The sequence below is a fragment of the Strigops habroptila genome, chromosome 4, assembly GCF_004027225.2.
Source record: "Strigops habroptila isolate Jane chromosome 4, bStrHab1.2.pri, whole genome shotgun sequence".
NCBI lineage: Eukaryota > Metazoa > Chordata > Aves > Psittaciformes > Psittacidae > Strigops > Strigops habroptila.
This window is the reverse complement of record NC_046358.1, coordinates 11,835,337-11,851,252: the sequence shown is the minus strand read 5'-3', so window position 1 is coordinate 11,851,252 and position 15,916 is coordinate 11,835,337. Positions and strand designations below refer to the sequence as shown.

Here is a 15,916-nt window from a genome sequence, read left to right as displayed (position 1 = left end):
CAACACCTCGGCTGCTTGGTGTGCCAAGCCAGGCAGTGTTCAGCTGTTGCCATACCTCGCTGGCTCTCCTCCATTTCCCAGGCTTGTTCTGTTTCATCTTCACCTCCCCAGGCTTCGGCTCCGGAGCAGCGGCAGCACTGCCGAGCCAGCAGCATCTGCTGAGCCGGAGGAGGTGTGGAGCACCCGGGGAAAGCGGAGGTGAGATGTTGCTCCCTGCACACCACACTGCTGCCTACCCCAGTGCCAGCGCCAGGCCCTGTACGGCTTGCTAATGAGAATAAACCCATTTGCACTGATTGTGTTCATTAGATGCGAGAACATTAGGTTTGCAGCATGGGAGGGGAGGGGAAAACCAGGATGGGCAAGGGCTATCCTGAGGGCGATGAAGGCAGGAGAGGAGGAGGAGGAGGAAGGGTGGAGAGCCCCATCCCACTGCTGGCATGGGAGCATGCTGGCGCTGGCTGTATATTTGTCTCCCCACACCTATGCAGAGGTTTCATGACCTCCATTGCTGGTCACCCTTGCTGGGATGGACAACGTGTGACATTCATGCAGCTGAGGGCACGTGCCCTCAGATGGCCACACACCCCAGGGACAGTCCCAAGCTCCTTTTAGCTATGCTGGAGACTTTGTGCCTTTGCTGCTCACTTGCATGTCACCCTCTGTGCGTGTGTCAGCGACACGCTAAAGCGCTCATGGGCCATGGCTGTGAAAGCCGAAGGAGGCAGAGCTGGCTCTCTGTGAGGAGCCCCTGCCCTTGGTTAAACCACTCCAGGAACAAGCCAGAGGAGATACAATGAATTGGAGAGGAATGGTCCTAAAGGGGAAGGGAGGCAGAAGCCTGCACGGTTCCCCCCGGGTCTCAAGGCGGCCGTGGGGAGGGGGACCCTGCCATTGCAGCGCTGCACCGGTGGCTGTGCCGGCTGCCAGCTGGAGCGCTGGGAAGGGCTGGCGCGGAGAGAAATGCCAGGATGAATATTGCATTGGCTCGTCGTGCTGTCAGCACCACGTCTGCAAAGTGCCACCCAAGCCTGGGAGGGGTGGGGGGGTGAGGGTGGTCTCACTCCCATGCCAGGCTCATCGCCTTCTCCAGGAAAACCACCCAAAAAATCCTTAAACACGGATCCTTCACCTGCTAGCTGGCTCGTAGGGCAGAGCCCTTCTGCAAGATGCCACCAGAGCAGAAACTTTTCTTGGCCATAAACTACATAACCCACCCCCGCCAAGAGATGACTGAAATATATCTGTGAGCAAAACCTGCAGCAGCAGCGTTTGCAAGGAAAACGGTTTAATCCCAAGCTGGAAGTGGCAAGGAAGGGAGGGCAGAGGGAGGTTCAGGCTCATCTCCTGCCCATCCCTGCGCAGAACCCCCTTTCGCTGCTGCCCAGGAGGATGCTGGAGCTGCTGAGCCAGCTCCAGGCTGGGGAGGATCTGTGTGAAACAAGGATGACTCACGCGTGGTTTGAAGACTATAAAGGAGGGCTGGGCTTCTAAACCCTGCAGAGCACACCGAGAAGAGAAAATAAGTGCCCCTTCTCTGGTGGGTAGGCTTTTCCGCCTCCTGAAAGGTCAATTTAGCTCTTGCCTAACTTCATGAGGGACTCCCTGGCATCTGCGGTGGTGTTGGTGCATGTTAGGGTGACTAGGAACCACAACGCCCCCCGAGGCCAGCAGCAAAGCCCTTATTCATGGCCAACCTGTCACCCAGCAGCAAAGCCCTTATTCATGGCCAACCTGTCACCCCTCATTCCCCACAGCTCTTGCTGTGGGGCCAAGGCATGGCTCAGCGCTGTGGCTGAGAATAAGTGCCCGTGCCCCCCAGCCACACATGCAGCTCTGGACAGTGCAGCACCCCACTGCTCCCCCGTACAGCCCAGTGCTCCCCACCGCCCCCAGCGCACCGCGCATCACAGACCCGCCCCCCGGCGCCCTGCTCACCGCCCCTCTCCCGCCCCAGAACCCGCCCCCTGCCCTAGGCCCCGCCCCCTGCCGCTGTCCGCCTGCCTTCGTGTCAATAAAGCTGAATGAAGGGCCACTTCCCCTCCCGGCAGCACCCGCCGCGCTATGATTGGTTGCAGAGGCTGCCGCTCGGCGCGCCCTGGCCAATTGGCAGGCAGTAGAGCGGGGCAGGGGGTGTTCCTTCCCGTACGGCCCGTCGGCTCTGCCTGAGCGCGGCGAACGGCGGGGCCTGGCTGTCAGCGGAGGCGCCGGTGGCGGTAGCGGCGCCATGTTCCGCCGCAAGCTCTCGGCGCTCGACTACCACAACCCGGCCGGCTTCAACTGCAGGGGTGAGGGGCGGCGGCGGGCTCCGGGGCACCGCGACTTCCCCCCCAGCCCCCGTTCCCGCCGCTCTCCTCACGCACCACGGCCCTGCCGCAAGGCCCCGCTCCGCGGCCGGGGGCTGCTGGGGCGGCTCATCCTTCCCGTTGATATCCCCTCGCCTCAAGGCGGGGGAGACCTCCCGCCCTCAGCCCCACGGTGTCTCCGTATCTCCCGTGGAGGGGAAGGGAGGTGGAGGCGGGGAGAGTCTGCCGGGCTCCGAGCCCTAATGCAGCGCTCGGCGTTTAGAGTCCAGCCGCAGCGCGGTGATCAGGGGAAAATCTCGAGTTTAGGCCGGGAGAACCGGGTACCCCAGGCGTTACAGTGGTGTGCGCAGTGCAGGTGTCTCTTTAAGCCTCGTTGAAGGGTAGAGTGGAAGGAGAGATGCAGTGCAGGGGTAGACGATGTTCTGCTGTTCTTAGCCTCCTCTTATGAAGAGTCTTAGTTTATGTAACGCGAGGGGCAGGAGTCACGCAGAACGCTCCCTCAGCTGCTGTGTTAACCTGCCTTTAGCCCTGGGACCTGGCCTGCCCTGAGGCAGAAGTAGTGTGGTGAATCACAGTAGTCTGGTAACATAGAACAGGGTGCCCAGAGGAGCTGTGGCTGCCCCATCCCTGGCAGTGTTCAAGGCCAGGTTGGATGGGGCTTGCAGCAACCTAGTATAGTGGAAGGTGTCCCTGCCTGTGGCAGGGGGTTGGAACTGGATGAGCTTTAAGGTCCATTCCAACCCAAACCATTCCACTATTCTATGGTTAGAGCTATTTTCTAATCCTAACAATACAAACCAATGCTTTGATGTTTGATTTTTGGCAATGCTTTTTTTTTTGCTTGAAAGCACTGTAATGAACATATTTATCCAGCGCAATTAGTTGTAACGTTCAGGTCATCTGTTTAATAGGTTATTTTTCTTTCAGTGCTTCTGGTAGACTTGCTTCTCATTCAAGAGATGTTGGCTACTGGCATCTTTTTTCATTGTGTGTCTGAAGTTCGTTAACATTTTATTTTTTTTTTTTTTTTTTGCTTAAGGTTCATTTTTATGACATTGAAGTTGTGACCATGTTTCTGTTTCTTAGAACACATGTGATGGAAATAGGGTGCTTATTGCTTAGAGAATGTTTTTGAGAAGCAAATGTATCATTCTTGTCCCTGATGGGCAAAAATTCTGTGTTTACTCTACTCTGAGATGCAGGAGAATATTAAATTCATTAACTTGGTATATTAAATCTCGTCCAAAGCCAAAATATTCCAGCTGGTTTTTGAGGGGCCGGTGATATCCCAGAGCTCTGATGTGCTGTGTCCATCCATGAATTCTGTCACTGAAGTGCAGGTCCTGGCTAATTGCTTTGTCCAGTATGAATATCTTTGGACCACATTCTTTGTATTGTGAATACCAGCTCCAAAACGAGATGTTGGATCAATGACCAAGAAGAGTTGAGTCAGCAGTGAAGGAAGAAAATTTCTTTGCGTAGTCATGAAATTCATGTGTTGGTCTTCAGAAGAGACACAGGGTTACTGCTACATATAACGTGTGTCCAGCTAACACTGTTAGGAACCGAGTTTATCATTGTTTCACCTTTCCTTCACTTAAGTTATAACTATGTTCCCAATAAAAACAATCTGTTGGCTCATGCCTTTTAGTGTAGTCAGTCAGCCACAGCCAGTTGGAAGGGACTTGAAAAATAAAAACGACTCATTGTTGAGTTTTGATCAGAGGTTATCCTGGAGTACATGATTTCAATGTTAGATACATATATATATAAAAGTGGTAAAATATGAAAGTGCTCAGGGGCATCAGTATTTTTACAAACCAGTTCTTGCCCTTAAGGTATTGGTTAAATTTTGCTTTGTTTACTTCTCCCAACAGATGAAACAGAATTCAGAAATTTTATTGTCTGGCTCGAAGACCAGAAAATCAGACACTACAAGATTGAAGACCGAGGGAACCTGAGAAACATACACAGCGATGACTGGCCCAAATCATTTGAAAAGGTATGTCATTGTTTCAAACGCAATTCCAAATGATGATGTAAATGACATGTAACAACTGCTGTAGTTGTGGAATGTAAGTGACTCTGACTGTTTGTCCTGTCTCTGAACTTCCGCATTTCTAGGAATTTAAATGTATTATTGAAGCCAAACTGTAGGAGTTAAGATGGTAGAACTTTCTGTACAAAATATTCATTTAGCTTTGTTTTGCAGTAGGTGGGGTATCCATTCTAATTTTTTTTTTTTTTTTTGCCTGATTTGATTCAGTTCTTGAAGTAGAAGGAAGATTGACTACAAATAAACAGCTTTTCTACATTAATGATTCTTATGTGCCAAAAGGAAAATGGATTAGGCTGAAGTATTAGTAGGCTTTGCAAACGTGTGGAAGAAAGCTACTGCTGCTCATTTCTGCACCTCTTGTTATTTCAGATAGATGGTTTTCCTCTGCTAAGCACTCAGTGTGGCAAGCAGCCATCGTTTAGTGAGTGGTCTCCTGAGTGCTCATGAGCATTCCAAGTCACCACAAGGCTGTTGAGTGTTCTCTCTTGGTTCCCATTTGCTTTCTCTCAACACAGCCCTGCACGGAGCTGGAAATGCTGCTCAATAATGCTCAGTGCTCATTCATCTCACTTTTTTTAACCCTGGAACTGTGTATTTTGCTCACTGCCCAGGAAGATGGGGTTTGCAGTGCTTGTGCTTTTCAGGGAGGAGCCTGAAGTGTTCTAATATCACATGCATAAATGTACATGTTGTTAGAATTACTGGCAGCTGGTACTGTTGTGGTATCAGTGATATATTTCCTAGCTTGGCCAGACTCTTCTCTATGTGCCTGCCTGGGGATCCCTGCCCGCTAGTGCTCTTCGGCCCCTGGTGCTTTTCATTCTGTGCTGCCAAAGTAGAGGCTGTGTGGCCCTTCTCTCCTTCCAGCAAAGGGGCACAGCAGAATGTTGCTGTATCCTAGATTTTGTTAGTCTTGGCAGCAGGTTGGGCTGGGTCCTGTGTTCTGGGCTCAGAAGAATGGAGACAGTGTCCCAGCCACGTTCTGCCCTCCTGTTGTACACAATCTGTAAGAAAGTGACTTCTGTTGCCCCCAGAATCCTCTTATATCAACATTGTGACAGTCTAAGGTAGCATTATTCCTCCTTCCTGCTTTAGATGGTAAATTTTTGCTGCAATTAGTTCTCTGTCATTTCCTTTGCCTCCACTTACTGTGTAAAATGAATAGAGAGCAAAGAAAGGGGCATTTTGGTTTCTCTGGTTGCCGGCTGACAATGAATAACATTCATTAAAAAGCAGGTGCCACCAAATGGCAGACTCAAGTTAGTGGTGGATTAGAGCGCTCAAAAATGAGAGAGATCAGATGCCACAGCAGGACATTTCACAATGATGCTTCTTGTTAACAACTGTAAGGTCTGTGAGAAAGTGACTATTGACAAAACAGTTCTGTGCTCCTCCCTAATTCATGCAGGTCCATAACAGCTATTTGTTTTCTCCTCTTTCTGCTCCTCAGTATATGAAAGATGTAAACTGTCCTTTCAAAATACAAGAACGACAAGAAACAGTGGACTGGCTGCTCGGCTTAGCAGTTAGACTCGAGTATGGAGATAATGGTATGAGTGAATTTATTTAATACTTCAAAATGATAGGGAAATGGGGTTTTTCTGTTTCATTTTGGGAAGTATTTGTCAGATTAAGACAATGTCAAAAGTATATATTTTCTTAAAAAAAAAAATACGTAATTTCATCTGCTTAGTTTTGCACCATGTTCAGATGTGAACTGTTTCTCTTCAGCTCCTGTGGGAGAGGGCAGTAGTGTACTTGCATTTAATACTTTATTTCTGGATATAGCAAAACCCATTGTATATATTTATACCCTTCTTCCCATGGGATTGCCTTTATGAGAACTTGCTCTAAAGTATATTAAATGCATCTTCTGTAATACTACATTTATTCAAATAAGTTATTCTTAGAGCCTTGTTTTACAGGGAGTAAATGCAGAACCCTTGGGAAGTAGGGCAAGGTTATGAAGAAGTTGAGTTAAATGTCAACAGTCAGCAGCAGCTCATTTCCTTATAGTGAAAGTGCAGATAAAAATGTAATTACTGGTGGCAAACATAACAGCCAAAGTACTGTTTTCCATTACCTTTAATTCCTGCAGGGCTGAGCTCTGCCCAAGACAGGGATGGGATTTAAATATCTGCAATCTGTAGAACTGTTTCTCATTTTCTCATGATGGAGAAAGTGAGCTGCTTGTGACTCAGGCTTACATGAAGGTGGAGGAGCCAGGAGGTCTTGGAAAACCCCCGTGTGGGTTGTACATGAATGCTGCAGTCTATAAAACAAAGCCTTCACTGGAAATGCTGTACTCACTGATCAGAACCAGCTTCAGACTGTAGCTCTTGAGCCCTCCTTACGCTGCTGATTGAGGCAGAGGGCCAATGCTAGTTGAACTGATGGATTTTCAAAGTGGTAGAATTGTCAGTGCAGCTTGTTCAGCCTTCTGGGATGAAGACTGTAGGAAGAGCCTTAATCAAGAGCAGAATGTCCTACATAAGTGTGGAGCCTGCTCTGGTGCTGCTCTTGGATAGCACATAAGCTCTCTACAGATGAGAGCTCATTAGTATGGCAGCCTTTGGACACATTAGGAGGGAGCTCCAGAATGTCAGTGAATGAGCCCAGAAGGCTCCTGGGCAATTGCCACACCCCAAAAATACAGCTGTAGCAAACTACAGCTTGGTGCTAAACTTTTAACTAGTTATTTTTGTTGTTAGCTCTAATGGTGCTCATGTTTGCTTCTTAATTTAACAGCTGATAAGTACAAGGATTCTACCCCAGATGGTGCTAAAAATACTGATAATACAGCAAAAATTGCAGAACCGCTGATTAACTTGGATGGTAAGTGTGCATCAATCTACTGGACGGGTACATCATGTGGGAATGTGTTCCATGGCCTATGTGGTGTTCTTCAGACTTCAAGTTCTAATACTGTGATAGATCCAATTCTTTAAAGCCCCATTTAAAGCTTTAGGAATGCAGAGTTCATATATTCTTTTACTGCTGGCCGAAATTGCTTGTGAACAGTGTTTTGAGAGTTACTTGGACTTGTTTCCGCTTGTCTGTGTTCCTGCTTAAGGGAAGAGGAACTGCTCCATGTGAATCCCATTGCACTGATGCAGAGCTTCTGTTGGGGAAAAAGGAGAAGGGCAAAGGGGAGAATCTTTCCTAGCAGTATGAGGTGCCCAGAGACTTGATTAGATATGATTAAGTTGGGAGGGCTCTTCTCAGGCAATGAGAAAGCAGCTGAGGGGTGTTTATCTTAACAGCTTTGCGGAGAGCCAATGAGTGTTTGCTCTGGGTTAGGGTGAAATAGCAAGATTCCTTTTGACTATAGACAGTAACAGCTCTTTAAAACAAACAAACAAAACTAAGGAAATGTGATAGCAAACTGTTTACTTCAATACTGTCAGCATATTACAGGTTGGCTTGGTCTTCCCCAGCTGTACCTCTCATCATTTTAATTATTTTGACTGCTAGATGCATTCACAATAAATGGAAGTGGTGGAAAATAGCTACTAAAATTAGCCCTATATCCCCTGTGCCTTCTCCCATTGCTCCTTCTACAAAAGGACAGCTAGGAATTGGTCGTACCCTCACCCAGCACAGTTCTGCTCTGCAGTGAAAGATACATAAAAGAGTATCTTTGTGTAATTTGCTTTATTTTCAAAGGCTTAACACCAGTTTATTGTGCTGTAGAACATATGCAGTGCATTTGGTGTTGAAAACAATGCTGCTTGTGTTTGGATGATGTTCTGCAACCTGATTGTGAAGCCTGGCACATCCTTTGGTTGCTTTATAGCTAGACTAAGTTGTTGCTCACTGTTCTTTATCCATGGCTTTGCCCATCCTTGAGAACAATCCCATATCGGGCAGTCAGGAAGCCAGTTGTGCCTTTTGGAGCCACTTAAACTAGTGTATATTTTTAATGATTATTATTTTTACAGTGAATAATCCCGATTTCAAGGCTGGAGTGATGGCTTTAGCTAATCTCCTTCAAATTCAGCGACACGATGATTACTTGGTAATGCTCAAGGTAAGTTTCACAGTTTTATACCTCCTTTCTTCCTTCTTTTCTCCAGTGGCTGATATGTGTGTAATAGCTTGTGTGCAGAGTTAAATTATGACTTTTTAAGCACAAATAGAAAGTAAAATTCATCCTGTATGTGTCTTTTCAAGAACATAAGAACACAATATAAATCATGGAAATTAATGTATAATTATCTTGGTAAACAGTTCATTTGTAGCTGAGTTACTGGAGTTCCAACATTGAGAACTGTTGTTCCAAATTCGAAGTACTCTGTGTTTTTAATGATCCTCAAATGTGTCAAGGAACATGCTCAAAAGAGAAGATTGTATTCTAGTGCTAGAAATCAAGAGAAACTTGAAGACCTAGAGGCTAAGTGATGCAAAGGCTGGTTTAAAACAAACATCCTAGGGAGGAACCACAGTTAAAGGCTTCTTTCTCCTCTTTTTGTCCTATGAACTGTTGACTCTTTGTGGTTACTGAAGTCAATTTAATTTAGTCTTGACGACTAATCATGGCTTTTAAATGTGGTAAATAGGCCAATTAATTTTCTAAAGCATCTTTTTTATGACTTTGAGAAAATTTGTAACTTACTGGTGGAACTCCATAGTTAGCTGTAAATTTTGGGTTGAACCTGTACTGTATTTTTGAAGTACTGTATTTACTGAGACTGTAGCAATCCTGAGTTCCTGCCATAATACGGAAATAAGCTTAGTTTTGTTTGGCATCACAATAAACTCATTTCAGTGGAAAACCCCAATAAGATCAGTTCATTATAGTAGCAGTGATATTTGCTAAACTCTTTTTTGAGCAACTAAATGCCATGGATATTGAAGCTTATATAGTGTGTTTAAGTCTGTAACAGGTATACTTAATGGTATTATCACCCTAGCCTGGTTTCTTAATGAAATGACAGTCTGCAGTTATCCCATCAACCGCTTTCTCATTCTCTCCAGTCTGGTATACTCCTTTGCTTTCCCAGACTAGCCTTTGAACTCTTCATCAATCTTCAGAGAGCAGTGGAGATCTCATATATCAACACCCTACCAAAAAAACCTCCAAACCTAAACCCCTGCAAAAATCAGTGAAAAGGGATATCGGGTAGAGAGAGAGAAGAGACCCTGTGAATGGTGAAATTGAGGATCTGCAGGCATGAGCTCAGCCCTTAATAGACAGAGTTGCTTCAGGTGGTCTTACAGGATTGTCTCAAGGCTAGCAAACTTTATCTCTGTAGGACCACCTAGTACCATCTAATTTGGTACTAGCAGCTTGAAGTGAGAAGAATTGGGTTTCTGCTATTTACATTTCTGTCATTACATATCTAGTCTCACTTTTTTCAGACAGAAGTGGTTGAGCAAAACCACCAGCCTGAAATTTTCTTGCTTTTAATTACAGTGGGAACAGATTTCTGCTATGGCAGTTCATATTACATGGGCAATAGCAATGCTAGTTTTCAGGGTTTGTTGGTGTTAGGATGTGACAGTGAAACCTTTTAATTCTATACTACAGTAAGCACATTTGTGGAGAATTTATGGTCCCAGTTCAGGCTTGGGCACTGGGGAGTGGATGTTTAGGGGAGGCCAGAGGGTGCAAGCATGCACCCTCTGGATCTGCCAGACCTTGGCCAGAGTGGGCAGAGAGATATCTGGAGTCCCATTTTGTTAATTTAAATCTGGGAAGTTCATCAGAAAGCATGTGTGTTAACACAGTTGGATATCCTTTTCTAATGCAAAAGGCACTCAAAATTCTTACAGAAGGTCTGGTTTCACTGCTGGAATTTAAAGTTAAACTCCTCATTAAATCACTCATGTCCATGCTACTCCCTGCAGTTAGAAAGATTTCTGGAAGTATTCAGTGGCATCTTTCTAGTATCATTTCAACTTTAATCATGACCAAAACCAGGAGAAATCTTGGGGGAGAAGCATGAAGCAGTAAGACTGCTTCTGTCACATTTGGCTACTCATCAGGGAAAGTTTGAGGAATGTGTTTGACAGACCCAGTTCCTTCTGGTGGAAGTCTGCCTGCATGGTATTCCTTCAGTTATTTTTAGAAGCATTTGCAGCTGTAGGTATCAGTAACTGATAGCTCCGATACGATTTCATGCTATGTACTGGAGCCAGTAAAAACAGATGAGCAGCAGGATTGTTAAAATCAAGGCTGTTCTTGTTCCTGTGTCTAAAAATAATTGCTGTCTGCTCTCAGTATTTTTTTAAAACCTGGGTGTGTAGCCTTGCTCCAGGTTTCTCTGCATGTGGAAGATGGTTCAGCACCTGCTAAAAGATGCTGATAGCAGGATTTGCTTCCTGGAGAAGCTGTATTGCTGCAGCATTAAAGGTGTGTGATCTTGGAAAAATAAAGATGGTGCTGCTGCTTTGAGATTGTGATTAGCTCATTCTGTAATCATGGAATCATTGAGGTTGGAAAAGACAGTTAAGATCATCAAATCCAACCATTAACCCAGCGTTGCCAAGTCCACCATGTCCCTAAGTGCCACATCTACACCTCTTAAATCCCTCCGGGGTTGGTGACTCCACCACTTCCCTGGGCAGCCTGTTCCAGTGCTTAACAACCCTTTTGGTGAAGACATTTTTCCTAATATCCAGCCTAAACCTTATCTGGTGCAACTTGAGGCCATTTCCTCTCATCCTATTGCTTGTTATTTGTGAGAAGCGACCAACCCCCCATCTCACTACAACCTCCTTCCAGGTAGTTGTAGAGAGCGATAACATCTCCCCTGAGCCTCCTATTCTCCATTCTAAAAAATCTCAAGCTTTCTGACTGTTCCTAGTACCTTGCAGTTTCTGGCCCACCAGTGGCTGACATTAATAGTGTGATGTCCTTGTCTCTTCTGGTTAAGCTGCTTCCCACAGCCAAAGAAACTACACCTGTGTAAGACACTACTTGCAAAGGACAGTGCTATTTAAAAAGGTTTAAGATCTGAAAGAGTTTTCCAAGAAGTTTTTCACAGAATCATGGGTTTGAGGTGATGCTGGGTTATAATGTTTACCTTGGAATTGCGGAGAAATGCATCAAGACATAAATAAATGATTCTCACCTTCAATGTTTTTCCTAGGCAATTCGCATTTTGGTTCAAGAGCGCTTGACGCAGGACGCCATAGCAAAGGCCAGTCAGTCCAAGGAGGTTTGTATATACACTGCATGAGTCTAGTGCTAATTGTTCCATATTGAGTGAGGAAGTGTAAGCATAAATGTCTGTCATCTCAGTCAAAACCAATTCTGTTTAAACACTTTGTTTAGGAGGGTGGTGGAACCTTGCTTTATCTTTGCCATCCTGATTCGAAAAGACCTAGAGGATTATGGAGAGTAGTATGCAAAGCTTTTTTTGTTTCAGTTGAATACAAAAAGGTGTACCTGTATGATATATCAGTAACTAGGTGTTCCCTGTCTAGTTACTTGCTGGAGGATTACCCTTACTGTTCAGTGCAGCAGGCCAACAGCATGTGAACAAATGTATGACCTGGCTTTTCTTCAGAATCGGCAGCATTGGCTGCATAAACAGGTTGAAACGTTCCTTCTGTGGAGTGTTTTGTCTCATATGTACACCTTGTGTGTGTTTGAGGGATGTGATGTTGCATGTCCAACTCCTCCCTCCCCCCCTTCCCCAAAAAGAGGTGGGGAAAAGAAACTTAAGCACTTAAACCTCAGATTTTGCAGAATTATTTTCTAACCACAAGCTGTCTGTCTGCAGGATCTTCTAGGAGATGACTGTGGTTTTTCAGACTGTCATTTCTTAAGCATTCCAGTTCTCCAGCTTTCCTCTCTGGCATTTGGCACAGCAGCTGCTGCATTAGTTCTTGGGTGCAGCCAGGGAAGGTGGCCTCTCTTGCTCTGCAGGTGTACATTTAGAAGTGTCCCTGCTAAAGAAACTGGATCTGGTCAAAGAGTGCAAGTCCCTTCATCTTTTCTGGCAGCTGCTCAGAACAGTTCATGCTTTATTTATTATCATCATATTGCTTTTGTACTAAGTAGCGATCCCAGGTGCTCTAAGTTGTAGTGCAGTAATTTCCAGAAGCATTGGAACATCAAATCAAAGCTTTGGTTTTGTATATCCATAAAACCATTAAATGAGCAGGAAAATATGAAAGCAGCTGAGACTGCTGTGTTCATTTTGCGTTTTATAACAAAGGTTAATAAAAAGCTGCTTTTATTCGTTGTTTACATAGCTGCACAGCTGACATGCAGGGATCAGAATGGCATTTTCTGTGTTTGCCAGAGCTAGCTGCTTTGAGGAACAGTGAATTTTTTTTCATGACAAAGAATTGTTCAGATTCGATAGGTGTTCAGAGCATCGTCAGGTCTTAGGCTGAAATGTCACTGGCACTGAATGTAATATGTGTCACTGGGAGAGTATTCTCATTAGAAATGCTAAACTTCAGGTGGGCCGGAGAAAAGGCAGAGGATTGGAGACAGGAAAACAGCTTTGTGTGCCAGCAGCAATCATGAACATTGTAATGTACCAGATGAATGAAGAAAATACCTTAAAAGCAGAGGGGATAGCTGGGTTGCAGGATAGAAGGAGAGGAAGAATAAACCTCTGCTTCTGTTTTTGGCTGGCTTGTTAATGCCAAAATACTAGCCAGTGACACTGTATATTAAGCCTTGCTCCTGGAAGCAGGTGATAAATGTCTGACTGCTGCATGGCAGACAGCTTTATATACAAAATGTCATGAGTAGCACACCTGGCAATATCAAGATAGAGTGGGGAAAAGATAAAATAGATAGACAAATATTCTCTGACTGAAGGATATATATGAGGACTCTGGTGAGGAAACTTAAACTGCTGTTCTTGTGGCTGAAATGCACCAAGTAAAATGAGATTTATCTTGTTTGGTTGTGAAGGTATGGTTTTCAAGGTAAAACATAACACTTATGGTTGGGTTTTTGTTGGGTTTTGGGTTGGTTTGTTTTTTTTTTTAGATTGTATTTTGAATGGCTGGTAATTCAATGTACTTGATGTCTAGACAGGATTCAGATTTATACTGGCAGGCTTGTAGTGTGTCCTAGGTAGTATCAAGTACAAAAATGTCCTTCAGGATCACTTTAAGGATGCTCCCAAAGGCTATACCTGGGGCATATTTGAAAACACAACAAAGTGGGTAATTTTTACCCCCCACTCTGAAATCTGGAAACCACCCCAGAGAATCTAGTTTTGCTGTTGATACTTCCAGTTACAGGGCAGGTGGCTGTGGTGGTTAGGCCTATTGCAAGTGTTTTATGCAGCATTTTTAAATTAAATTTTTGGGGAATGTGGCTGTGAAATTAAGTAGTCTGTGTAGTTACAGATTTAAAGGTGATCTTCATTTCTCTCTGAAGCTGCTGTGCAAATGAGCATGTGCTGCTTGTAGTTGTAGCACCAGGGGGTGCCTGTACAGCTCAGTGCCTGCTATAAGACCACTGCTATGGGGCTTGGGAAAGGCCAGTCTAGGGCTCAAAGACACCTTCCACCAGCTGAAAAGGAGCTAATGTATGTAGTGGTGGGAGTAAGGCAGATTAAGTAAAGCTGTGCTACCAGGGCGTCTCAGAAGACCACCTCTGAAGGTGCCTCTGTGGTCACTTGGTGTTGGAGGTACCTGCAGTGGCCCTGGGGAATTTGTCACACAAAGAACTGACTGAATCAATGCTTTGCTGCTCGTGTGGCTTTGAGAACACACCAGGGTAGCAAGGAGCAATTTGCAGCCTTACGTTTAAAACTATTTTCTTGAAACATTTATGTGTGAATTTGTGTCTGATATTGCAAGAATCTGTCCGAAGTGGTGAATCCAGAGGCCACGAAGATGCTCTGAGGGTTGGAGCATCTCTGCTATGGAGACAGGCTGAGAGAGCTGGGGATGTTCAGCATAGAGAAGAAAAGGCTCTGGGGAGACCTTAGAGCAGCTTCCAGTGCCTAAAGGGGCTGACAAGAAACCTGGAGAGGGGTTTTTGACAGAGGCATGTAGGGACAGGACAAGGGGGAATGGCTTTAAACTGACAGAGGGGAGATTTAGAGTAGATCTTAGGAAGAAGTTCTTTACCGTGACAGTAGTGAGACACTGGCACAGGTTGCCCAGAGAAGCTGTGGCTGCCCCATCCCTGGCAGTGTTCAAGGCCAGGTTGGACGGGGCTTGGAGCAAGCTGGTCTAGTGGAAGGTGTCCCTGCCCGTGGCAGGGGGTTGGAACTGGATGAGCTTTAAGGTCCCTTCCAACCCAAACTGTTCTGTGATTAGTGGTGTTCTTATCAACTAGTGGGTTAAATTTTTAAGATAGCAGTTGAACATCCATTTTATTGAAGAGGCCATGAAAAAGAACCACTCTTTGAAAATGGGGTAACTCCAGTGAGTTATGGTTACCATTTTGGATTTAGTGTGTGTTTGATCAACTCGAATTTTTTTTTTTTTACATGTCTATAAAGCCTTTAAAATAAATCTTCACTGTTTAGAAGCTTTAGAACCCCATCATTGTAGAAACTAATAGTATTGGACTTGAATGTTTTGTTGTGCCAAATGCAAGACATTTGGCAAATGCTCAGAAGCAAATGTTGGAAATGGAAGTTTCAGAGGTAGTAAAAGCAAATTATAAGGCTTGCATTGTTGAAATCTTATTTGGTGTGCATGTTGAAACATGGTGAGTGATTGTTTAGCGTGACTGCTCCTCCCAAGCTGGAGAGGGCAAAGAAAAGAGAGCAATACTTAGAAATGACCACTAATGAAACTTTTCCTTGTGCTGTCTTAATAGAGCAAGTGTTTAGAAAATGGAACGTTTAGCTTTATTCCTAAGCTTAACACTTGAGAAAATGCTTCTGGGGATGTTGATAGAGGTTGCAAGTTCAGTGCTTGAGAAACTCACTTGATTACAGAGAATTTTTACAGTTCTTTCAAATCAGGCAGTGCTTTGAGAGCTGGAAGCTGTTTGAAGGCACTAGCTCCTCAGAAAGCCTGGTTTGTGCGTGCTTTTTGTTTGTCTGGGTAGCGATGTTGCTGGATTGGGTGTTCTCTCACAGTACTGCTGTTGGCCTTTTAAGGATTGAATGTGGGCAGCGTGTATCCAATGGGGTTCGCTTGACAAGTCAGCGCATTATAAAGCATGAAGATTTTTCTTTACAAATACTCTGGGTTTGATGTTTCAGGACACACAGGCACTCGTGTGTAATCAAGCACGATGACTTTTCAAAGTTTTCACACACATCTATACAAGCAAAACTCAAGTGTCCTCGAGAGCTACCCACTGTAGTACTTGATTTTATTTTCCAGACATGCAAAATGACATTTCTAACAGTACTTGAACATGCTTTTTCTTTTTGAAGGGTTTGCCTGTTGCTTTAGAAAAGCACATTCTTGGTTTTGATACAGGAGGTAAGCAATTCTCTTAATGTTACTTCTAAATAGTCTCTTAATGTTACTTCTAAATAGTGATGTTTGCCTTTGACGATGTATATTACTGTCAAATATGTAGCTGATGTGTACCGTAAAAAACCCTGTAGTGGAAAGAATTGCTCCCTCCCAGCTTCTTATTTACGAGCACCCCTGAGCATTT

The 15,916-nt window shown here is 44.7% G+C and overlaps 1 protein-coding gene across 1 annotated transcript in view; it reads left to right on the top strand.

Moving 5' to 3' along the window:
- The first annotated feature begins 2,120 nt into the window (after positions 1-2,120).
- The window catches only part of RTRAF (RNA transcription, translation and transport factor), a 15,359-nt gene continuing 1,563 nt past the window's right edge, over positions 2,121-15,916 (top strand). Inside the window, exons 1-7 of the mRNA XM_030484860.1 lie at positions 2,121-2,288; positions 4,184-4,308; positions 5,816-5,915; positions 7,114-7,200; positions 8,307-8,395; positions 11,460-11,528; positions 15,687-15,735. Coding sequence (XP_030340720.1) covers positions 2,228-2,288; positions 4,184-4,308; positions 5,816-5,915; positions 7,114-7,200; positions 8,307-8,395; positions 11,460-11,528; positions 15,687-15,735 — 580 coding nt within the window. The 5' untranslated portion in view covers positions 2,121-2,227. The remainder of the gene's footprint in view (positions 2,289-4,183; positions 4,309-5,815; positions 5,916-7,113; positions 7,201-8,306; positions 8,396-11,459; positions 11,529-15,686; positions 15,736-15,916) is intronic.